The 25,189-nt window shown below is 43.0% G+C and overlaps 1 protein-coding gene across 7 annotated transcripts in view; it reads right to left on the bottom strand.

The window, feature by feature from the left end:
- The window catches only part of LOC142947762 (transcription factor SOX-6-like), a 104,390-nt gene that overhangs the window by 14,947 nt on the left and 64,254 nt on the right, over positions 1 to 25,189 (bottom strand). For 5 of the 7 annotated variants that reach the window (XM_076089567.1, XM_076089562.1, XM_076089563.1 and 2 more), the window contains 7 exons: positions 23,274 to 23,446; positions 21,306 to 21,386; positions 13,471 to 13,591; positions 12,157 to 12,236; positions 4,403 to 4,552; positions 2,608 to 2,785; positions 658 to 857 (listed from right to left, as the gene is read on the bottom strand). In XM_076089567.1, the coding sequence (XP_075945682.1) occupies positions 658 to 857; positions 2,608 to 2,785; positions 4,403 to 4,552; positions 12,157 to 12,236; positions 13,471 to 13,591; positions 21,306 to 21,386; positions 23,274 to 23,446 (983 nt within the window). The remainder of the gene's footprint in view (positions 1 to 657; positions 858 to 2,607; positions 2,786 to 4,402; positions 4,553 to 12,156; positions 12,237 to 13,470; positions 13,592 to 21,305; positions 21,387 to 23,273; positions 23,447 to 25,189) is intronic. The other 2 variants (XM_076089568.1, XM_076089566.1) reach the window with 1 other exon arrangement.

Raw genomic sequence — 25,189 nt, 5'->3', positions numbered from 1 at the left:
TGAGGGAACTTTGGATATCTCTTCGTATCACTCCATGAATCAGAGAATACTGGCCATGATTTAGAAATGAAATGTTGCATAAATCATGCTATGAGTGATGTATGAACAAACCTCTCAGAATATAGAGAGGGATGAAACTGGAAAGTCAACTCTTACTGAAGGGGAGAATTCTGGTGAAAAAAACTAATTTAGAGAAAACTGCCATTGAAGATATGTATTGTAAAATTGCATACATTTACATACATACTACAGGTGAATAGGATAAAAACAAATTAACTCATAGATATCACAATGACGATCCCATTTGATTGTGTCTCTCCTAAGCTGATCTCATATTATGTCTATACAATTTGAATCTGCTAAATAAAAAGTAAGAACAGATGACAAATAGTGGAGGAAGAAAAACAAAGATGTGTTGGTGTGTGTCACATGAACTGTACAGTTTGTGTGTCTTTGCATGTGTGTACTTTATGTGTTTGTGTGTGTGTGTGTGTGTGTGTGTGTGTGTGTGCAATTACGATCAGAATTCTTTCTTCACATGAAGGAAAATGCCTTTGAAAACTGCATTTACAGCATGTGATTCCGATAGACCTTGTCAGTGAAGTGTGTCTGTGAGTGTCCTTGTGTAGCCACATGTGATCTGTCTGTCCCTCTAACCTTGTTGCCGTTGTTGAGGGCCATGCTGCTGAGGGCGGACAGTTTGGCCTCCAGACTGTGGTGGCCCGGGTGCTGCTGATGCTGGTGGTGGAGCTGCTCCCTCTGGATCTGCTCCCTCATGCTCCTGGCCTCCTGGATGGCCTTCATCACGGCGTCCTGGTCCCCAAAGAGCGCCGTGGAGTTGAGGCTGGACAGGATGTCTGGGAGGGGAGGACAGGATGTCATCAGATGCTGATTCAAAAAGTTCTGGTTAGCGCATACTTGTATGTGACATCACTTTTTACCAACAAAGCCACTTCAAACTAGAGAGAAGAGGACAGGGAAACCCACAAATGAATCCAACTTTGGAGAGAAATTGTTCATTAGTATCCTAACTCTCTAACTGAAGCTAAGAACGTGAGGTGGAGGGTGAATGCAGGGTATTGTTTTCATTTTTTAAACTACATTTTAGTCTTTATTTCTTGATCAACGATATTGCATGTTGATGTCGTCAGTTAGTGCTTAATGACGATGGTGTCATCTTGTCATCGTCTCGTCCGAGTCATGGAGAAGAAAATAGTTGTTGACGTCACATTGTTTCCTCATGGTGTGCCATATATTTCATGCAAGCCCATCAGAGCAGACTGGGCTTAAAGAGACAGGCGCTAAAACGGAACGTTTCAGACAAATACAGGTATATTAGGTATATTAGTATAGAGTACACTGAAGCATGTACACAGGTTCTAGTAGAAACCACGAACACAAGTATGAACCTGTAAATGAACATAATGTGTCCCCTTTAACAAACCAGAGGGTTTTGAGTCGGATGCTTTTGAACCACACCTCTAACACTTGGAAAACCCAATTTTTGCTTATTTGTGTGATTTCATGCTGCTCTATGATCACTATCAAGTTGACGTAAGAGCTGAGAACCAACAATGTAGCACGGCTGCGTACAAATTCCGAAGGAATTATGTTTAAACATCTGTATGAAGTTTGGATTTTATTCCAAACTCTTACTGGGGCCAAATGTCGCAAAGTAGTTTTCCGGTCCACTTGTGTCTGAACACGACAGAACCTGCTCCCCCTTGTTTATGTGCCGCGCTTCACACTTTTGAAGCCGATGCACATTTGAAGAATAAGGAAAATAAATAAATAAATAAAAGCATGCAAAGTTTCCGCCGCCCTCCTCGTTTAATTAGCAGACAAGTAGGAAGCGCTGTATGCTTGGGTGGCCGTTAAAATGGGCAAAAAATAACTTCGCAGGGAACACAAGCGTCGCGTCCTCAAAGCCACTCCAGAGGAGCTGGCGAAATTGTTTTCAAGGGGGGTTATAATGAGAGGGTTTAGATCGGCCTTAATAACAGATAGCAGAGGTAGGGGCATAAAAGGTCTGGCGCGGGCAGACAATGATGTGAGGAAGCTCTTAAAAACCAAATAACGTGTGCTGGGTTTCACTGCTTCCGCTGCTGGGGTTTTCATTGGGGCTAAATACAGGGCTTTGGACTCCTGTAAAACGCAAACACAGGCACACAAACACTACCACACACACAAGTACACACACACACAGGTCTCCTGGTGGAGTTGAGGTGTCTGCAGTCTATCAGACGCATGCGGCGCTGCTCGGTTTGACTGTGTGTGGCGAGGAGGAGGGAGGTGTTTGGGTGGGTGATGTTTTTGTTTTCCCGGTTGATGGGAAGACACAGTTTTTACACTGTGAGCGACGACATGTTTGCTCTGGATGGATGTACGGTACACATGTGGACAATCCGCTGGTGTCTGAGTGTCTGTTTGTGTAGGAGACATTGTGTACGCGTACGAGTGAAGCAGTTTTCAGACCATGTGATTCTTACTGAACATGTCGGTGAAGCCAATACTAATGTGTTCATTTTAGGCAGGGCAGCAGTGCCGCTAGGCCAGGTGGCCCGTCCTGCCTACCCAGTGGTAAAGGTGTCTGTGTTTGTCGCCTACCCAGAGAGGTGTTCCTGCCCATGTTGGCGAGGGGGCTTGGGATGCGGCCCTTGCCCACGCCTGTAGGGCTGGACTTGCTCCCGGAGAACAGGCCGTGAGTCGGGGACGTCGGGGAGCGAAGAGGCTCGGCTGTCTTGGGTCTGGCTGAGAGGTTCAACGGCTGTGTGGATGCTTCCTCCTGTTAGAAGTGTTTAATACAGCAGGATCTGTGTCAGACTCAGACCTGTCACGATATCAGATCTTCAGTACATCCACAACAACAATATCATCGCAATCTAAAGAAAATTAAAAGATAATAATTATAATAATGCTATCAGACAAATTCATCTTCAATTTGCTTATTATGCGTTTTCTTTCTTTTTTGGAAAATGAATTAAACACAAAATAGTGTGTGTAGGGAGGTGGAGTAGGATTATTTACACAATATTATCATATGTGTTTTATTAACAATATATTAGTATTTTATTCCAAAAAAAACAACTTTTCAAATGTTTTATACGGGAAACAAAGCACATTATGTTCCAAGGAATCATTAGTTTACCAATATTGCTATTTCTAAATATACCGGAAGCATCGGATGGTATAACTTTAGTGCAACACAGATACAATATTTTAGCAAAACTACATGTTTCTGCTGTGGAAATGGGTCCCCCATTGGAAGTGTAATTGACTAATTTTAAGAAGACCACAGCTGCTGATTTTCAATTTTGTCCAAAGTATCCCTTAAAGTGCTTAAGTGATGCTCCCACTCACTGATCAGTCATCCCTGCCGGGTTTTTTTTCAATAAATGAATTCCACTGCTAACCTCTGTGAACCTGACGGGGGGGGCGGTTGCAGTGTATCTTCTCATCTAAACAAGGCCACCTTTGTGCAATTCCTCTATTTCTAAACAAAGATTCACGACCACACTGATCCACATAAGGAATCGGCAGGAAAAGGAAATGTGGTGTAACTCACGTCAACACGGCTGAACCGCGACTCTTGTGTTGGCAGCAAACGCTTAATGAACGTGGATCTAATTTGGGGCTGAGCTTCCGCTGAGGGAAGTGTTGAGAGGGAGAGGAGTTTAGGACTGGCTCGGCGGGTGGGGAGGGACTAGGCTGCGGGTGGCATGCCGAAGTTGGGGGGGGTCTGAGCGTGCGCGGTGGTTAGCGCAGGGTGGGGAGTTCGGAGGGCATGGCACTACTGTTTGAGTGAGCTCTGACGCCGGTCTATTGTGACGCCGGCTGCAGCTGTGCCCCACACACACACACACACACATGGCTCCCATTACTGCCTCGTCGTTGAGTAAAGATGAGGCGTACGCTCTCTCCAGTAGAGGGGTCTGGGCCCCTGCCAAACAGCAGCCAGCGCCAGTGTCATTTTCGGAGTGTGCGTCTGTTTGTGTGCGTCAATAGGTGTGTGACTTTCAGATAAGCTGTTTCTAATTGTCAGTGAAGAGTACAGGGCCGTGCGCGGCTTGTTGTTTTCAACAACTTCCAAATTCCCAGCCTCTCACTTTTACTTGAACTGTTTTTATTCTTGGGTGTTTTCCTTCCATACATATTCTGAACTCACTCTTTCCTTTCACTTGTTATGTTGCTTGTTGCACACCATAGAGACATGGCTTCTTTTCCCATACGTTGCCCTTATACGGTCCTCAATTCCCAGTTGCTCGACAACATGGTGTTCTGAATTGCAATATTAACACTCACAAATGTGTCCACCTGGCTCTTGTAAATCCTGTTGAATCATTTCAACAACTCATGCCATTCAACGTAAACCATTTTACAACATGTGCATCGATGGACTCGCCTTAATGTTGACCACGGGACTGGATGCTCGCTTCTCGCTCTTCAGGGCTGAGGGGGAGAGGGGACCAGAGGAGTTGGGAGCCTGCGGGAGGGAAGCCATCTTGGCTCCCGGTGAGATCTGCATGCTTGCCAGCTGGGCGGCATACAGCTGCTGCAGAAGGAAGGAGAAACCAGCAAAACCGACAGGCTATTAACATTGCTCGCCAGCAGCTAGTCAGTGGCTTTCTTCTTTCATTCTCTTCCTTCTCCTGTGCTCCCCCACATCCTTGATCCTGTTGTGTTTCTTTTTGTTTTTTTTGCTACATCCTCCCCCTGGTATTGCTCGCATCTTCTGAGGTTCGACCGGTGTGTGTCTGAGCCAAACACACACGAAACTCACACACACCTAATTCTGAAGTTGACAGGAGTGTCCCACACAAATGGAAGATTTTTTTGATCAGGAAAAAAAATATATGTATATATATATATATATATATATATATATATATATATATATATATATATCTTAAATAAATGATCTACAATCCATCTCTGACACTTATTCTTTCAACAGATGCTGGGAGCAGCTTGTAAATCGATTTGCATCTAAAATAAAACCAAACAATAGCTAAAGAAACTTTTGAATGCTTTGCAAAAATCTTCCTTTAAGTTTGATATTGACTATCTATAAAATTGGATATAAATTTCTTGGTTATGCACAAATATGAATGTTGAAAATGAAATGGAAAATAACTTTTTAGACAATGCCTGGCTCAATGTTGCTAACAATAGAAGTCTGGTTTTACTTTATTTAAAAACAACAATGTGAACCAAATTTGAAAAAAGCCATATGGCTGTTTTTTTGTTATTCTGACTTTGTATTGAACCTGCTTTGACGTTGTAAATGGTAAAAGTCAGAGGAAAAATTGCAAACGATACTTTATGAGTCTCGCAAAAAAACACTTGAGACTAATCTTGTCACGTAAGGTTAGTCCTTGCATTAACAGCTCAGACAATCAAGTTTCTTCACTGACTTTAATCCAAAATAAGAAATAGTGGACAATCATTTTTAAGTAGGCGTAGTCATACTGCAATTATCTTGGTCATGAGTCAATTTAAAAACACTTGAAAATAATGTTAAAATAAATTGGAAGGTATAAGCCTTCTGCCTTCAGGGTTGGATGAAACCATTACATGTTGCACAAAATAAATCTGTACCAATTTTCCATCCAACAAAAATCAAAGAGTCAAATATGCGGCCCAGAGTCCAGGGTCTTCTAAATCAAAGCTAGCTAGCCAGACAAACCGCTGCTTGAAACCACTGTCAACCCCTGTCTAAATGCATTGGAGTGTGAGGGCTGGAGTATCAAAGAGCCTGTCCTCAGGAAAACCACCCAGACGTGGCTGGCCTTCACTTAGACTCCCTCCTCTCTTTCTTTATTTCCTGCTTTCCTCTCATTTCGATACTCTCACCTCATCTATACTCTCCCCCTCGCTCTACGTATTCGTCTTTCTTTTGTCTCTCTCCTTTGATCTCCCTCTGACTCTCTCCCTCTTTTTCCTCTGTCTCTCAGTTTTGTTCCAAAATCATTCTTCATATCTTCCACACCATCTCCATCTCTGTTTCTTTCTCTCTGTTTTTACTCTCTGCCCCCTCAGCCTAAACCGCCCCCGGTGTTGTGAGATCTGATTTCCCTGTAGTCAAAACTGCAAGGCCTCCTGGGACCAGAGATCCAAAAGCAAAGAGTGCTCAATAGAGAATGAAAGAGAGAGAGTGAGGGAAAGAGAAGAGAGTGTTGCGCTGCAGACACACGAGACCACCGTCGCTTCACCGCCGAAGCGCCAGGCTCAGTGGTTGAGGCCCGGAAAAAAATTGGCTGGCCCTCTTTCCACTTCTCTCAGAGCGATATTAAACACAAACAGAAGGGGCCTCGCCGTTGAAACAAAGCCCTGATGTCACGCCGCTTATTTTCCTTGGAAGGCACCGGGAGTGCTCGGGCCAACCCCTGGCGATATGAGATCCCCGTAAGAATGTGCCTCGAATGGCTGGTGGTGAGGCCTCTCGCGTCAATCAAGCCCGACCGCAGAGTTACTTCTGGTGATGCCTGATATTCTTACAGCTCTAAGGGGAGCAGACACACGAGTCTTTGAGGTGAAGCACACAGTTAGGATCTCACAAACACCTACATACACACACACACACACACACACACACACACACACACACACAGAGTACTGGTATTGTGCTGTTAGCAGCAATTCCGTCAGCGATTCCAAATACGATGAGGGAATCGTTGAACAAACAAAAGACACAGAATAAGAGCCTGTACCTTGTTTTTTTTCTTGTTTCTTAGAGACACTCTGAGATTGATTAGTGACCGTGGAGGCCAATGTGCTGCGTAAACAACCCCAACCAGAGCTCTTGCCATTCACTCAGCCCCCAAGGGAAGACAATGCTGCAATTTCCTAAATTACAAATTGACAAAGAGGGCCCCGAACCTCGCCGGAGCTGTCCAGACTATCTGACTGGCCTTTAGACGTTAGTGCTAATTTGACTAAAATCCAAATGATTAGTCTGTCATTTTTGGCCCTCCTGATCATCAGCAGGTTTTTAGCCTACTTTGGCATAATCCTGGAAGAAAAGCAGGGAGAAGGTGACGTCGTTGAGGTCTGGGTCTGGGCAGCACTGTCCGGACTGTTGTTTTGTAGCCTGCCAACAGACTCCTCCGTATAGGACTGAGTGGAGAATCCCTTTCGCTGGCCTCTTTTTAGCGTTCGAGCTGCCATCAATCTCAGGAGTGCACACAACAGATGAGGTTTTTGTCTTTTTCAGCAGGTTTGCATGGGGGAGAAGGAGGAGGGCGAAATGGATCGACTCCCACTGAGCTGGGCGGAGGCTAAATATTGCACTTGGAGAGTTAGCCGCGTCCAAGACAGTGAAAGAGATACACACAGAGGCAGGCCGCATAAAGACAACCATTATCTCACTTCCAGTTCTCTTTAACTGAACAGATGCTTAGCTTAAGAGACAAACCATATCCAAACCAAATCCTTCCAGTCATTGTCCTCATTTTAAGACAAAGAAAGCCATTCTGGCATAATCAGTGTGTGTTGGCAACGGGGCAGTAATCATGACTCTGGGGCACAAGAGTTTGCTCCTCACTGTCGTCTCCATGCCTCAGACACAGAAATAGGCAGAACATAGAGGCAGACAGCGAGAGATGTCTTATGATTTCAACAAGAATGTCTGCTAAGCAACTGTATTCCACTCGCATTAGCCGCGACAAAGGGGGCCTTTCTTCGGCAGGAATCCACTGTTTGTGAAAGGGTCTACTCCGAGGCCCTGAAATCAATTGGCCCCATCAAGTTCCCACGCCGATAGCACGACATTGCGCTATCAAAACCTTTAGGTCAGGTCATGATGAGTCAAGCACAACAGGACAGCTTTTGTCAAATATTTGCTAGAGGCATAAGACAAAGGGAATTATTAGTGCTGTTACTTTTCTGAACCTTTACTTTCCCCTTGTAGCTTGTGCAAGCTTATTTTCACTCGTTCTGTATGCCAGTCTATGCCCGCTTGACCATCAGTGCCGGCCAGCTGTCTGAAGGCTTGCTACGGGGCAGAACTACAGAACATCTGGAACAGTCTGCCTGCAACATCTGTCCATCCTGTGCTGAGCACAGATCTGGCATCGAAAGGGTTTCGATGCCAGCCGGTGTGTACTTGACTGCCGTATGGAGCAGAGGAGATTGCGAACGTAGAACTAACTTGGTGTAATTGTGTTTTTACAGTGTTTTCTTTACAGGCTAATGCACAGTTTCACACACTGGAGATTTGTGAAGTGTGGCGTTACTGAGACTAACAACTAAAAAAACACTTCAAAACAGAAAAGATCTCAGTGTGCACACTGGACAGCCATGTCAAGACATCGACAACGCCTTTGCAGTAGTGCCTTGTTCAAATCCCAACTGCATGACTCAACAAAAGGCGCAGGAGTTTGCTGAACAAGCAACGGAGGGAAAAAGACAATCTATAGATTACAAATGATGATTAATGAGTCGTTAATCCATGCAACTACATAAATGACACCATACCTCAGCCTATGATGCACATTCCATGGTATATGCTGTAAGTGCAAGTCTTTTAATGAGTGCAACAGCATAACAGGCCTCGGTTCACACATCACCAACATGACAAGCTACAAACAGCACAGAGCCAAAGGGGAAAGGCCAGAGGCAGTTCTCATGTGTGATGGAGAGGTAATAAGTAAAAACAAGAGGAAGTTAGCGAAAGTAAGTATAAGGATCTGGGTAAAAAAAACATCCACTCACAATAATTGTGAGATTTTTTGATGCTGTCGTCCCTCACCTCCGTAAAAGGCAGAGCCCATAGAGAAAGCAGAGCCGGAGCTGCGAAAGAGAGAGAAAGACGCTGTGGCACTACAGCGTAACCACGATGGCTGCATGAAGGCCAAAGGGCTGAAGATAGTGCAGGATGTTTCTGTTCTACTCAGCAGTTTTAGGGGTAAATCTCAGATTTACACCAAAACTCAGAACCCCGTTGGTTCAGGGTTTCCTGCAGAATTTTGTAGCAGATGCGGACTAACAGCAAAGGCCATCTGTTACTATACAGTAACTACTTTGAGATGAGATGTATTGGGATCTGTCATCAATGGATCATCATATATTCTGGTTATGGTAATTAATCAATCCAATATCCTACAATGTTAAGAAACAGAAAGGTTTCTTTTTTTCAGCTGGGAAAAGTAAAGGCTAATGGCTCAATTACTAACAAGCTTCCTGTAGGAAACCCTGTAGTTGTCGAGCTCTCCGACACACAAAGAAGCCGCTCACACAAAGCAAAGACACTCCAAAAAGATGCAACCTACATGATACAACGATACCAGTCTATACAGATTTAGAGGTGTTAAGGTGTTGATTCACTTCAAGCTGCTGAACCATATCAACTTCACAAAGTAAGCATTAATTGCAAGGCTGTTGGATTGGATGGCAACACACCATGCAGGTGTTTTTATTGTATCCATCCAAATTTAGATCCTGTGCACTTGAAGCATCTAACTGTATCACAGTACAAAGAGTGCTATACTGCCACATTTCTTGAGATGAAGATACATAACTGAACAAGTACAACTCGTAAATGTCATCATGATTGCGTTTGGCTTAGGCATTGTTGTCAAAACAATGTCCAAACATGTGCTGGAAGCCAGCGACTCCGTCTCACAAAAATTCCTCAGATAATCACACTTCTTTTTTTTCCTATCACGAACACTTCCCCACGCTTCCCTGTGTTCCTCCTTCTCCCGGTCTCTGACTTGATTTCAGCCACCGCCGTGATGAGAGGCTTCCTCTTTCATTCAGGTTCCCCCTCCGCCTCTCATTCTCCACGTCTGAGGCAGTGTTTAAATGTGAATGAGTTTGCATCTCCGACATCATTCATCCTCTTACCTCTCACTCGTGTGAGAGGTAAGAGACTCTTTTGATCATTTCAAAGCCAGGAGTGGAAATAGGCTGCGGCTCCGATTCCCATTGGCACAGCACGCCGCTTCGCTAAGTCAATAGCGGCTAATGAGGGCCTCGATAAGCGAAAACCACAATACAAATTGAATAAATTGAGATAAGGATTCTGGTGGCTTATAAAGCCATGCTATGGTAATGACTGACATGATGAATCAATATTGTTTGCCAGTGAAAAAGCTTTTGAGGGCTTTTGTTCATTTCACTGATAAGCAGATACAGCAGCAGGGGTGACGGGGTCGCGTTGTGTAATTCCAAACCGCCTTAGCGATTTAATTTCTCTTTTCTTTTTTTTTTGTTTCACTGATTTTGTTCCTTGCAAATATGTTCTATGATAATCATTATGGATAAGTGCTATTCTCAAACCACAGGTGTCACGCAGCAATAAAATATTTGATGAATTGCTTGGGCCAGGTGTTGTGCTGGTGGGGCGGAATTCCTCTGTGATTCATCATAACAGCTTTTGTCTGTCACAGCTGACAGGCAGCAGATAAGTGAGCTAGCATGTTAGCGTCGCCCTATAGAGCTTCCTTAAAAGTTAACTGTGATCTGCGGTGATTAATGCATGCTGTGTATCCTCCAGTTTCCATTTGAATTTGTTATCATCATCTTGCCCTATAGATGTTTTTTGGGGGTAGCTATGAACATATACAGCAACATGGAGCAGCTGAGACTATTGGTTGGCTGTACAAGTAATGTGTTGACTATTGCTTAGCAATGACAAACTGAGTACAACGAAGCGTGTCTTCTCTTGTCGTCAGGAGGACAGCTAGTTAGCTGTTAGCTGTTAGCTGTTAGCAGACATTTGGCAGTATCACCGGGTCTTTTTTTCACGGAGAAATATATTTTGGCCGTTTTTTGTCATTTTATTTTGCCAATTTAATGGTCTGCCCCCGAAAGAACAAAAGCCGCTCAGCTGCTGCTCAACGGACAGAGAGAGAGAGAGCGACAGACAGCTGGGGAAAAGCCTTGTGAATTAAGGGTTTATTTTAACCAAAACAGAGTCAGTGATCGTTGAGACGAGTTTAAATGAAGCACTTAATGAATGACGAACTGAAATGCACCCCTACTACTACTCATGTCGATAGGAGGAGAGCTAGTTAGCTGTTAGCAGCTGGTGGGCTGCAGAGTCTTGCGGTGTGTTTGGCTAACGGAGCTAACAGCTAACGGAACGATACATAAAGCAGGAGTCAGTCCTGTGCTGTTTGTGTTCAGGGGAAGCCTTAAACAGGTGGCATCTTACACTGCAGTTCAACTGCACTGAGCTAGTTGCATTCATTTAAATGACAGCTTCTCTTGTATGAGACGTTCGAGTGAAAAACACATCTGATACACTTGCGGTCTTGAAGGGGGGCAATTGTGGTTTGTATTCATTCAATCAAACATTACAGCAGTGGTCTTTGCAGACACACCTAGCAGAGGTCTGCACTTAGTGCACTTTTAGTTCTTTATTTTTGTGTGTCGCCGATGTTTTTTTCCCACGTTAAATCTACCAGACACCCAGCAGGTGTGATAATAGCCTTGACCTCTAGGTCTCATATAAAAATTATAAAAGGTTTCCTGCACAAGGTATAGATTAATTGTGTAGTTGAGTTGCAATGAATATGGAGCATTAAAGTTGTTGTGGTTTAGAGTGGTTTTATTCTATGGAAATGCTGCTGGCTTTTTTATACACTTGAACTCAGGCCGAGGTTAGAACAAGTGGGAGTTTCATTTAGTTTGCCAATGTTCCTTATCTTTACTGTCTTTTCTATTTATCTACTCACTTATGCACAATTGTCTTGAGTTCTGGTCGGCTGGTTACACCCTCAGGATTAGCTATATGTACTTTCTCAGTGTACAAACCCTCACCCTTATAGCTGTGTCTTTGTTTCTGCTGCTGCTCTCAAACTTTCTGCTGCAGTTGTTTATCTGGTTGTGAAACACTCACTTGACTTATCATCATAGATATTGAAGAGGCACTTCTTAAGTTTACTTTGCTGGGCTTTACTCTGACACCGTCGCCAACTCCAAGATGATATAACCGTTTTTTTATACAACACTACGAAAGGATAACAATAATGCAACACATTTCCTTCAAGCAAGTCAAAATGAATTTGCTTTAGGTATAAGATCAAAGGCAATTTACGGTTTTAGTCAAGGTGAAATGTGAAAATGTTTTGCCAAAAAACTAAAAAGAAGACATAATTTCCACCGTGTAAAGTTTTTTGATTTTCAGGAGACCAGCTGTTTCCAACTTACCTGCAGTTGTAATGGGCTGAGTCCAGACGCCGCTGCAGCTGCCATTGTAGATGGAATGAACTGCATGGGGTAATTCTCACCTGTTGAAAAACCAAAACAAAACATTGTGGAGAGAAGTCGGGGAGGCAGATTACAGCAGAAGAACTAACCTGCTCTTTGCCTTCAGTCAGCCTGTGTAAGACTCGCCCTATTCCTTTCTTGCTCTCATGTTTTTATTCATCGCAAATGAAACACAAAGGGTCACGAGTGTTTCATTCAAAGGTTAATAACGGTCATTGTCGGTACACACGGGTGCTTGGGATTCGGGCGATCCGAGTTCTAGTCCAGTGCTGCCTCATTGGGATGCACTCATAAATGCATATACGAGTACCGTTTATAACCCCCACTGTTTGTCCCTAAAAGGCTTTCCATGTCCGAGCCTTTGTTGAAAACAGACCGAAGTCAAAGGAGAGTGTAGAATAATGGCTTTTTTAATCCCTTTCTTCATTCCTGCCTCTCTTTGCAGCCTTGTGGGAGTGTATGCTCGCGCAAGAGTAATAAACATGTATTATTCCATACAAAGCATGGCGGGTCGGTGGTGCGTGGCGTCAGGCGAGCATCTGGAAGAATGCATGGAAGGGAGGAATGTGTGAAGGACGAGGAAAGAGGAAGAAAGCAGGTGGTGCTGTGAATCCTACAATAAGAAGACTGTACTTGAAGTGCCTTTTCTGCACATGTGTGTCTTCAAGTATTCTGTTCCATCTGTTTGTGCAAAAACCCTCGTGGATTGCTGAAAACATGCAACATGCATGCAATCCTTTAAGTGTGTTTCGTCTGTCTGCATCTCCTTACGTGTACGTCGTTGGGTCGGTGTGTACCAGGAGAACAAACTTGAGTGTGTATGTGTGTGTGTAAGTGTGAGAAAGTGTGAAATTCCATGTTGCAGATGTGTTGTGCAACTGACATGCTTTCAGCACGCCATAAAAGAGACATTCCAATCCTCGCTGTGTCCAATGTATTGTTCCCGACGCGAACAAGCAGAGCTTGTAAATCTCTCCGCTCATTTCCAGAACATTCCTCACCTGACACACCTCATTAACATAGACTGGGATTCCAGTGTTTGTGTTTCTGTGTGTGTGTGTGTGTGTGTGTGTGTGTGTGTGTGTGTGTGCGTAGGGAGAGAGGGAGAGAAATACTGTAAAAATTTTCATTTTTAGTTAACGAGAAATGTCCGAGTCGTATAGCTCTTGTGTGAGGGGAGTGAATGTTTATCCAGAAGACATATATTTCCTTAACATTCTCCAGTGTGGGCAATAGTGCAGTTAGTTCGTATACCTGGCTTGTAGGACAAGCTCGGTGGGAAGAGGAAGCCCTGCTGTGCAGCAGCGGCAGCAGCCAGAGACCGCTGGTCGTGAGGAAACACTGGGATCATCAGAGGAGGCATGTGACCCTGGACCTGAGAGACGAGGAAGGGAGACATTGACAAAGACAGAGGGAGAGAGAGAGAGAGAGAGAGTGAGCCAAAAAGACAATGACTAAAATCACGTTGACGAACACACAACAACTCTTATCTACGTAAAAAAAAGATGAAACCAGAACAAGAAAAGTGTTGGAATGGAAAGGAAGAAAGAAAGGACTGTTATGTGATGAAAGGATAAAAGAAAAGATGGAGGAAGAAAGAACACAACAGACAAAAAGACAAAAACATAAACTTCAAGAATTAAATGATGAGCAGGTTTGAATTGACAGAACTAAAGAACGTTAACCGAACAACAAATAAAGACGCACGGACTTGAGAGACGAGTGTAAAAATGTGAAACAAAATGCCTTTAAAACAACAGAGAGGCTAACAGCTGCCTTTCATGTCGACTTGAAAGACTCTTAAAAACTGCGGGTTCGACTGAGTTAAGGCGCTGAGGGCTCCAACTATCAAAGATGAGCCTGCGGGAATCTATTAGGGCTGGCTGTACGTAACCACTGGACTGTCTCACTCTCTTCCCTTCCATCTCTGCCTTTATCTCAACTTTAATTTTTTTTCTGTCTCGTAAAATTGTTTGTCTCTCTCCCCCCCCCCCCCCCCCCTCGTGTCTCCTTTCCTTGTCTCTCCCTCGGTCTGTCTTTCTCTGCTTCCTTTCTTTCTTCACGCTCGTTAAGTTCCGCTCTGAATGTCGGGCTCATTTTTCCAAACCTTAAAAATCAAATGCAAATTAGGCATTTTTCAACCATTTGAAAAATATCATAGACTTATATCTCTCTCTCTATATATTTGGGTTACTTTTTGTTGATCTTAGCTTCAGTCATAATTCATGCTTGCCGAAAACAGCAGAAGGAATTAGAATTTTGGGAGGGGTCATTTTTGCATTCATGTTGCAATTTGCTGTGTCTCAATTTCTTTCTTTCAAAATGTAATACATTTTGCCGTATTTCTGAAGATTGTATGGCTGTTTGCAACGGCAACAACTTGTCTCCCATTTTCTCTGCATTTTCTTGTTTTTATTTGCCAGTTTTCTCTCCTCTGTTTCTTCTTTTGAAATACATTTCTGTTCCTCTCTCATCTCTCTCAACACTTCTGAATGTTTATTATTTTGTTTCTATACTTTATACTATCATTTTGTCCTGTTGTGATTCCCATTTTATTTATTTTTTGAAGTTTAATCCTCTCACTTCTTCCTCTGGATTTTGTACATTTTTAGTTAATCACACTTGTATCGTGGCTTCTTGGCTTCTTCTTTTTTTCATTATCCAATTCTTTCTACTTCTCTCTTCTCAACCATTTCTTCTCATTACACGTCTTCTATTCAACATTGCCTTGCTCCCATCTTTCCCTCTTTTTTCTTTACTCTCTCAGATGAACACATGTTGACACCTTTCTTTTCCCCCTCCATTTCCCCCTTTACCTCCATTCAATGCCATCTACCTCCATTCATCTCCTTTACTACCAATTCATTAGCCACACTGACCCCTCCCTCTGTCCTCCTGGGACAGTTCATCATTAGAGCCGAAATGTACACAATCAGCATGTTGTGTGGTTACTTCCTTGCAGTTGCACTGCAGGGTTACGTGGCTGAATGAGATGGCCGTCCTCTGGGATGTTTATGGAGTGCGTGAGAGAGGGTTTGTACGGAGGTTCAAAGAGCATGACTAAAGCGAGAGAGAGATGAACAGGACCATTCTTGACTTGCATGTGTTTGCTGAAGGGCTGGAAAGATTAGTCGATCAATGATAAGATCAACAGAAAAGTGATCAACATTAATATGATGATGGATTAGTCTTGTAAAGCATTTAGGAAGCATAAAGTATTTGCAGCTTCTCAAACGTAAGGATTTACTGCTTTTCATTGTTTTGGATGAATATTGAAAATAGCTTGTATGCAAACCACTTGCAAAACAGAACTTCAATATGAAACGCTTTCAGGAAAATGCCACATTCAGTGACAATGTATTCAAACGTCCAGTTTCAACATACAAACACAGTATTTGTTTTATTTATTTAATTTCCACAGCATGGTTAATTAAAACTACGTGGTTAAGGGAAGGGAAACATCATCTTCATGGTTAAATAATCTTTTTTAAATGACAATACATTCCCGACATACTTCCACGCTCCAATTCTCGAGCACTATATGAAGTGATGCATTACATATTTTCCAGTCTTATTGAATAAAAATCATGTAACTGCAAACTTAATCAATATGAACATAACTGCTAAGAGGGCTGGTCCTATATTTGTGTGTTCATGCTCTGTCCTTGAAAATATTTAATGTTTGCTTCTTTGGAGGGAAAACATTTTGTGAAATCAAATTATTTTTCATAAGAGTCAACTTGTGGCCAAACATTTGAGAAGAAAAGAATGTGTTCAGTGTGTGTATGTGACGTCTTCGTCTTGTATCTTTATTAGTGAGGACCACTAAGAGTTTTATCATTTTTGGACATTTTGTTTGGTCTTCACTGAATGAAAGTGCTGTTTGAGGCTTCACACTTTGTTTTAAAAGGACAGAATTAGGTTGTGTGCGTATGCGTGCCACTACAGGGCATTACACGTCTGTATCACTGACAGTTAGCATTGTTCGCAAAGCGTGCAGTTACATGTGTTCATCACCTGACCGGTTCTTCAGACGAGGTTGTGTAGGTCACACTCCAAAAAAAGCCTGATAGCTTGGGAGGCCCTCATCACACACACACACGCACACACACACACACACACACACACACACACACACACACACACACACACACACACACACACACACACACACACAAGCTGTCTGATGTCTTGTGACATGGAGAAAAGGGAATGAAGAGAGAATAAAAACGAGTCTGTCTTTCTGAATGGCAAAAAAAAAAAAGAAGAAGAAGAAGAGAGAAGTGGAGAGGGGGGGTGGAAGTTATAGAGTGGGACAAAATGCTCCCATTCATTGTATTCCTTTGGGAACACTGGGACTGACTGGGGCTGCTTCACTAGCGCAAACACACAAAGATCTTCTTTTACCGAGGGGGGATGAATGGACTGGGGAAGGTGGTGCTGCGGGGGCCCCGCTCTGCTCAGCCCCTAAGAAAACACAAGGCCCCCTTCCTCTAACTGCCCACCAGGCACATCGACATACACACCTAGTCACAGGGAACATGTGTACACACGCATGCACACTCCCCCGAATTAATGGTCCTCTTGTGGACGGCCATCGGGGTTAGGGGGCAATGAGTACGTATGCGGTGTGTCTGTACGTTGATGTGTTTGACAAGGAAAGAGGAGAAAAAAAGAAAGGTGGTCGTCTGGCTGTGCAGTTGGCAGGTAGGCTTAAATGACACTTGAGGCAACAATCTGCAAAATCACACCGGTGGATGATGCACTATTACCCTCTGTAGCCAAACATATTTGTCAGTCCAGCATAAAATGAAAAAAAAAACTGAAAAAGAATAATAATGTATAAATATTTAAATTCTATGACGTTACAACATTTTTAAGGACAAAACAGTTATGATGGCAGCAACACTTTTTAATAGGCAAGCTGGAGGCACGATTTGGGTACTTTGGATGCCGACAAAATCTCACCGGTTCTTTCTGATTAGCACGTTTTCGTAGCGCATTTTCCGTATTTTGTTTGCTTTATTCCGATTCAGTTAAAAAATGTGATACAAATGTATTTGCTCTCTGATTTGTTTGTGTTCACACAACAATCCCGAGTGATCCAAAAGTTGTAAACAAATACTATCCGCGATGCAAGCTGTTAGCTTTACAATTAAAGTGTACTGCTAAACTTTTTTACTGCGATTTTTTGGTTAGTAAACCATGTGCTCCTTAAATGAATACAAATATCCAGTTCCTGCTAGCATCAAGAATAAATCCTTAATCAACTGCTATTGTCTCCTACAGTTTGTATTATGAACTAATCAAGCATGCTAACCTACTTAGCTTGAAACAGTAAGTAGCTACCGAAGAAAGCAGCTGGCTAAAGACACTTTTTTTAGTCTCAGGGGGTAAAACACAAGCTAAAGAACAACATGTTAGCCATAGCAACTTGATAAGCTCGTGATAAACCCGGGGTGAGTTTTTTAGTTTGTTGTCGTGTCCCGTTGTGGTCAGACTTTGCTTAATGCAGCTTTAAGAGCACAATACACTTACAAATAATTACATTGCTCAGTTTGTTCCTTCACCACCTCGCTACACCCATGTGAGCGCAATGAAAGCGCCAGAGGTGATTTTAATTGAAGCACACAGAATTACTGTATGCTTATAGCATTTTTCTATAGGCTAACACAAGGGTTAATAGGCTGGAGTGTGAGGGCCATTGTAAAGTCAAAGGTTAGCCATTCTCCATAGCTGGTGAGTCCAATCGACGTTAAGGGCCTTCCATGGCTTTCCGAGTCATTGTGTCTGAAGCTGTATATGCTGACGTAGGTGCTGCTGTCTTTCTAACAGCCATTTGCCTGCCCCATTAGTTCTTATACATGTGTGTGTACTGTTTGTGTGTGTGTGGATTATTGTGTTTGTGCCTGTTTTGTCTTAACACAGGTCTAGCAACCCAGAATATTCACAAGCTCACCACAATGTCAGCGCATTGCGCAAACCTTTGATACAGACTAACAGTGATGAAACATGGACTTTACAGCGAGGAAGAAAGGGGTTTGTCATGTATCGTGACTCATAGATTATGTGAAATTTGTACTATAAATAGCTGCATTTGAAACTCGTCACGCACTGCTGGTTCTGTTTCAAAAGATCAGATCATGACTGTTGGTCAAAACCATATCTTTACCTTAATTAGTCACAAAAAAAAACAGTGGGCTAATGGTGTTTCAACAGGGGGCAGCATACTGTATTTATGGAACAGGCTGTTGACTACATCATCGGCAGAGGGAAATGACACAAGATGAAATTGAAAAGTATAAAAACAAAGGCGAAGGAGGAGACGGAGGAGTTATAAGCGAAGAACAGAGAGAGGGAGGAGGAGGAGGAGTGCGGCTTTGCAGTCATTAATTAGCCCGTTAGCTAGGGCCCGGGCGGTGCGGTTAGGGCCTGTGCCTTTGTGGGCCCGAAGGAAATGGGCCACATATGAGAGCCATTATAGGAACTGACTTAACAAAGACACATGCCTGTCAGCCACCAGGCTGGGCTGGGCCGCTCTGCCTATACAGCACACAAAGGGCCCACCACCACTGTGTGTGTGTGTGTGTGTGTGTGTGTGTGTGTGTGTGTGTGTGTGTGTGTGCGTGGGTGTCTATATGTATGTTTTTGCACATGTGTCATGTGTGTGCATGTGTGTTTTTTGTGTGTGCATGTCAGGGGAATATATACAGTATATAAACTGTCCACATGTGTGTGTTTATGCAGTAACATCAGCTGTCTATACTTTAAGTTAATATCAGATGCCTGTTTATGTGTAAGTATATATATATATATATATATATCGGTGTGTTTCTTCACGTTTTTGCGTGTTCATGCGTGTTCATGCGTGTGCATGCGTGCCTGTACGTGTGTGTAACCATATCTATCAGAATGGGGCCTTCGGAAGCGTTGCTTTAACCCGTGGACATCCCCCGCTGGCTCTCCACACCATTTAAAACCACATGACAGGAAACCTTTTCACTTTGAACTATACACTGTGCTCCCCCGGCCACCACCCCGGCCCCCCACTACAACACCCACGCCACAATCGCTGACAAACACACTGACACCATCAGTGGACAGAAGAGAACGACGGAACGATGAGTCAAATGGAAAAGAATGAGCTGAATACAGCTGCCCACTGGGACTTCACTGTCTCTGTTCATAAATCACATTCAGACTCAGTTTGATGCCAATCTATAAAACTTTCAAAATATATGATAATAAGTCAATAAAAGCAATGCTAATTAATCACTGAAGGTCGGTTAACTTTATTTGCCGTGATGATGCAACAGCTGGCGTGTGTGCGCTGAACACATCAGGGAGTTGCAACTGTTCCCCTTTTCGAGCAAAAACTTTTCCTTTTTTTGGGGGGTTTCTTATTTTTTCCATCTGGACAACATTTTCGTGTTTCAAATTAAGATATGAACAACAACCGCCACTTCTAAAAAGTGGCTTTACCACACTGCAGGCCTCTTCTTTTCAGCTGAAACAGTAGCATTTGGTCAGCTCCTCAGAGTATTGGCCTGAGAGGAGCTCAGGTCTGGATTTGATAAGTGGAAACAGACCGGTGCAGCGCTGCCTGTGTGTTTAAAGCCAACACAGCGTAAACAGCCCGCACTCCAGTGACTAAGCCCTGGAGCTTTGCCACAATAATTCTAAACCTCTGTACAGTAGATAGACCATATGCTCCTTATACTAAGCTGGGTTTGTTCACCAAGAAATGCCGTTTTATTTTTAAAATAACAAGACGCGCATCCAGCTGTGATGCATATAATGTTGAGCAACTTTACAATGAAAACAACCTCTTTGTTTTAGTCTCTTTGCGTACCTTTACTAAACAGCAGATTGAATTCTGGCTGTTTTAGATTGAGTTCTACGTAGAAAACGAGCATGAAACAAAAGATACGATGGAATATGTTTCAGCTGAATTTACAGCAGATGCTTCTGAAGCTCTCTACATGATATAATGCTGCTCTCAAGAGTATCCATGCTTCACAGCGTGGAAGAGGATCCATGTAGGAGCTGGCTTTTATGGTCTCGCTCTCCCCTGGGGCTCAGAGGCCCTAATGAAGTCCGATCCGAGCTTCATTAAGATCCAAGGGTGGGGCCTCGTAATAAAAAGAGCAGAAGAAGAAGAGGAGGTGGAAACAAGCTCTCGTTAACTAGATCACACCTCCGGAGCACAGGGAGATCCAAAGCTCGGGACCGATGGGGGGTAAACGGAGTACGGGACGAGACTGAACCGATTCAGATTGTCTCAAAAGCCAATTTAATTCTACAGCAATCACTTAAAAAACATAAACGGATGAAATACGAGCTGGTTAACTTCCCACATGGCCATCAGCCACAGCGCGCAAATTTAGCAGCATTTGGCTCGCAGCTGGTGGTAATTTCTCGGCGAGTATGTAAGCACATCCAGTGCACACGGATCATGAGCATCAGGTGGATGAGACAGATGTAGGAAAGAAAGAGGGAAGAAGAAAAGGAATCAAATATAATCAGGGATAAATAAAAAGCGTGAATGAAACAAGAAATATATATATATACGTATATACAGTATATCTTTCTTTATAAGCATGCGTCTGTCTAGATAAAATATATATTGTTTAAGTTCCCAGGGCAATTACTGCGTCACCGCTGTGCGTTATTGTGTGTGTGTGTGTGTGTGTGTGTTATTGTGTGTATCTGCATGCCTCCGTAGGAATGCAAGGCCGGTGTGGCGTAACTGCCGTACCTCTCAATAGCAGGCAGAACTTTAAAAGAAAAGGTCAAAACCTCTCATGTTATTGTTGTTTTCCAATCACACGTGACCCAATAATAATGGAGCAGGAGGAAAATGGACACTTCAGTTCGTCCAGATGGAGGACAAAAGACAAAATATTAGATGGACACATCAGAGAAGAGACGATGGGGAAGAAACAAGGGGAGTCGGCAGAGGGCAGGAGTAAACTCAAAAATGCGAGGTATGAACAGAGGAAGTGTGTGTGTGTGTGTGTGTGTGTGTGTGTGTGTGTGTGTGTGTGTGTGTGTGTGTGAGAGTTGGGGAGGTGTTTCTGCACACTAACCTGGATCTGTTGTTGGAGAATGTTTATCTTGTGCTGCTGCTGCAGGAGCTGCTGCTGTTGTCTGCCGATCTGAACACACACATACACACACACACACAGAGAAAAAGGGAAAATGTTAATGAAACAATAAGGTCTGACATAATTCTGAGAGGATGTAGAATAAGTAGTTTTGTTTTTAATACTGGCAAATTCTTGTGTTTCTTTTTTTTTCTTTTTTAATGGAAGAAAATCTTCCTAACTATATTAATAATTCCAAAATCTGCACAAAGAACTAATGGCCGCAGACAGCGTAGGATGAAATTCAGATACAAATATCTGAAGCCCAGACTCTGTGCTGTTCTTCAACCAGTTGTCACCATTTTATTAATTGTATAAAGCTTGTTCTGATCTGTGGGGAATAACATTTCTTTATTGCTGTAAGAAACTTCTTCTTGCTTCTGGATGCATGGGAACATCAAATCTGGGTAAGAATACATTTTTTGAGGGGGTGACAAATTGTCAAAAACAAACAATGTGTTTTAATATTGAGTGAGAAAGACCAGAAGTGAATCCATGCATGTTATATCAATAAAGGCAATAATGTTCAACAACACTAAACACTTCTGGCGTGTTGTGCAGCAGGTTAATGGTCGCGCTGCATTCAAGATCAACAGTGCCGAGTTTCTGAACAAATCTCTTAACTGACACTGAATCTGTGAGATTGACATGTTTACTGCGGGAACCAACAACAACAGGAGGGGCGATCATAGCCGCTTCTCCCTCTGTTATTTTGATGTAAGATTGTCTAGTAAAAAACATCTGAGGTCAAATGTTGCAGGGCTGCGTCTCAGCCAGTGATGGGCAGCTGGGACCGGCCAGTCCCGTGAGGTTAAAATCCTTAAAGGCGCAGCACCGTCAACCAGTTGGTCCCGCCCACTCTGCTCCAGAAAAGTGAAGCAGCTGCCTCCCTTTCTTCTTGAGAAGTCATTTAGTACATTTATTCTGAAATATAATTACAGGCTGCTGAATCGGAGGCGGCGCCCCCATTTGCACACATGTCATATTTCATTAAAGGCAGATTTCTCAGGGTTTGTCTGTAGGGCATTATTCTATCAAGTCTCAACAGCCAAATGACTGGCTGATATTGGAATCTGTATTTCTCTTCACTCTCTCCATCTTCCCCGGTCCTTTGTGAAGCCGTGAAAGGTGGAATGTGTTATGATGGGAGGTGTGGACTTGTCCAAACAGAGCCTGTCGTATATGTCTACCTACAGTAACATGTCGGCAAAGAGCGAAAAACAAAGAGCAGCTCACCTAAACGCCTCAGTGCTGAGGCTGTCTCTTTTTTATGTGACACACTAATGTTTCGTGGTCTGACACCTGAAGACACGCGTTTGAAGCCACGCACACACACTGAAACATTTTCTTCTTGTGTTTACTTCACAACCTGTTATTGTGGAAGCTTTGGCTGTCATTCCTTTGTGTTATGGTGACATTAAACATAGGAGCATAACGAGAAGGCAGTCCAACAAAGACAAAGGACAAATGTGTAGCGGTCAGAAATCATACTGTACAAGTTACACTCAAAGTTTGAGCATTACATCTAAACCAATGTTGGTTGTGTGAAGAATCTACGGGGTTCACAAGATGACTGTCAGTGTAGAAAACACAAACAAATCTAATTCTATTTCACAATGTTGTGTTTCTTTATTAGGCCTTTCTTTAAATGTTTTTTCTTGGTTGTATAAATGTGCCTTCTACACATATGCAAAGAAAAGGGAACATCATTTTTCTCTCTTCATAGACAATCTATGAAGACCGGGCATAAGGAGGCACTGCTTTGTATTATAGAGTTCTTATTTTTTGTTAAATAAATTTGCTAGAAGTTTGTCCAACCAATCGGATCATCTGTCTGCAAATGTATGTTCTTCAGCAATTAAGTTTTACCTGAAAGGAATGAAGGAAAGGACACACTCAGACCCCCCCTACCTGTTCCTGCTGCTGCCTGGCCAGCTCCATCTGTTGTCTCTGCTTCTCCAGCTGTGAGGCGGCCATCTTTTTCTGCTCGTCATGGGCGGAGAGGAGCTGCTCCCTCAGACTGATCAGCTGACCGATCATGGTGGAAAGCTGGTGCTCCTTTTCCTCCAGCGACTCCGGTGTACCTGAACAGGTAGACGGAGAAGGATGGGTTTTAAGTTCAAAAAACACAAAAGACAGGAGAGGTCTGCTGAACAAAGAAAGAGAAACATGATACAGACTGACACATCTTTTTAAAGTAATCTCAAAATCACTTCTGGTGATATTATTGTAAAAACAAACAACATTAAGACATTTGGTGATGTTGACGTTCAACCTGAAAAGAGAAAGGAATCAAACAACTTTTCCTTTTTTGGCTTGAAGTAAACAAACTAAAGCATCTTCAACGGAAGTCTTCACGAACCAAAAGCGACCCAAAACAAATCCAATGTGTTCGGCCAACATGAACAAGACAAACTTTAGAAACTCACATCCCCCAAATTCTCATAAATCATGGGGCTTGTAGTTTCATATTACTACTTATTATCTGCTGTCTTGTCTCTGCATGCCATCAGTGTTTATCACTTAGTGTCTGCACACAAGAACAATAAAAATCACTTTGAGTGAACCTTTGAAAACAAGTAGCTGTCACAGGCTCTGTGTCAGGTTTATGATGTGCACATTCTTGGAAGGTTTTAGTCATGAAGGAGTGCCAACACTAGAAGGACTTAGTGAATGCACTGTGTCAGACAACAGACAGTAACAATATACACTTATTACTGTTATCACACCAGCATCATCTCACATCAAAGTCCCACCACATTACCTGTGTCTTTAATAAACATTCTCCCCCTGTTTTCTCCCACTTTGTTTTTACATTTTACAGGTTAGCATCACACTGGTTCGCTCTACAATAAGCCAATGGGATTTAGGATTGTTGTACAAAAAAATGTCTGCACATAGAAAGACTCCTTTTATCTTACCTCAGACTTCAATGTATAAGTTCAATTTAATTTGTCCAGCAACATCCCTTAAACCCTTGAGGTAATTTATATCAGCGACAGCATAGGCAGCACAAACCTGCCTGACCCTTCTTCTTCTTCCTCTCTTTAGTGAAAGCAGACCACTCATGTCCAACATGGTGACATGTTCTTGGTTTTCTGTGTCAGTGTGTGTTTTCCTTATTGTGGGAATAGTTACAAACTCTCTCACACACACATACACACACGTTCATCTGGTTTGTGTGCATATGTGCTTGTGTACATCCACATTGAAGTTTATCTTGTTTAGAAGTTCTTGCTCTTGTGTGTGTGTGTGTGTGTGTGTGTGTGTGTGTGTGTGTGTGTGTGTGTGTGTGTGTGTGTGTGTGTGTGTGTGTGTGTGTGTGTGTAAGGTCTCGCCCTGGGGCCATGTAGGGAGATTGCAGGGTGGCCCCAACACTACCTGCATACTAACAGAGTCTCCATTGTAGTCCTGTCAGGCCCCTATTGTACCCCAGACTGGCCCCACACACATATACACACACACACGCACGCACGCACACACACAGAAATTACCCCTCAGCAGCCCTGTATCAAAGGCAACATTCTCCTCTTCTTGTCCCTCTTTTTTCATGCTTTCATTCTTCCCTTTTGGGTTTTTTTCCCCAAATGACCTCCCCATCATTACTCTACTTCCAAGTCCACATTCTCCCTGTCTCCTCTCCTCTCCTCTCCTCTCCTCTCCTCTCCTCTTTTCCTTTCTTCCCCGCTCCTTCTTTGCTTTTCTCTCCTCTCCTGTCCTCTCCTCATTCCTCTTCTCATCTCCTTTTCTCTCTTTCCATCTCCTCTTCTCTACTCTCGTGATTCCTTCTCTCGTCTTCTTTCCTTTCTTTTCCTCTCCTCCTCACC

The sequence above is a fragment of the Anarhichas minor genome, unplaced genomic scaffold (assembly GCF_050575085.1).
Source record: "Anarhichas minor isolate MPS153535 unplaced genomic scaffold, ASM5057508v1 ptg000011l, whole genome shotgun sequence".
Classification (NCBI taxonomy): Eukaryota; Metazoa; Chordata; class Actinopteri; order Perciformes; family Anarhichadidae; genus Anarhichas; species Anarhichas minor.
The sequence above is the reverse complement of the archived record's forward strand: the minus strand, read 5'-3'. Positions and strand labels throughout refer to the sequence as shown.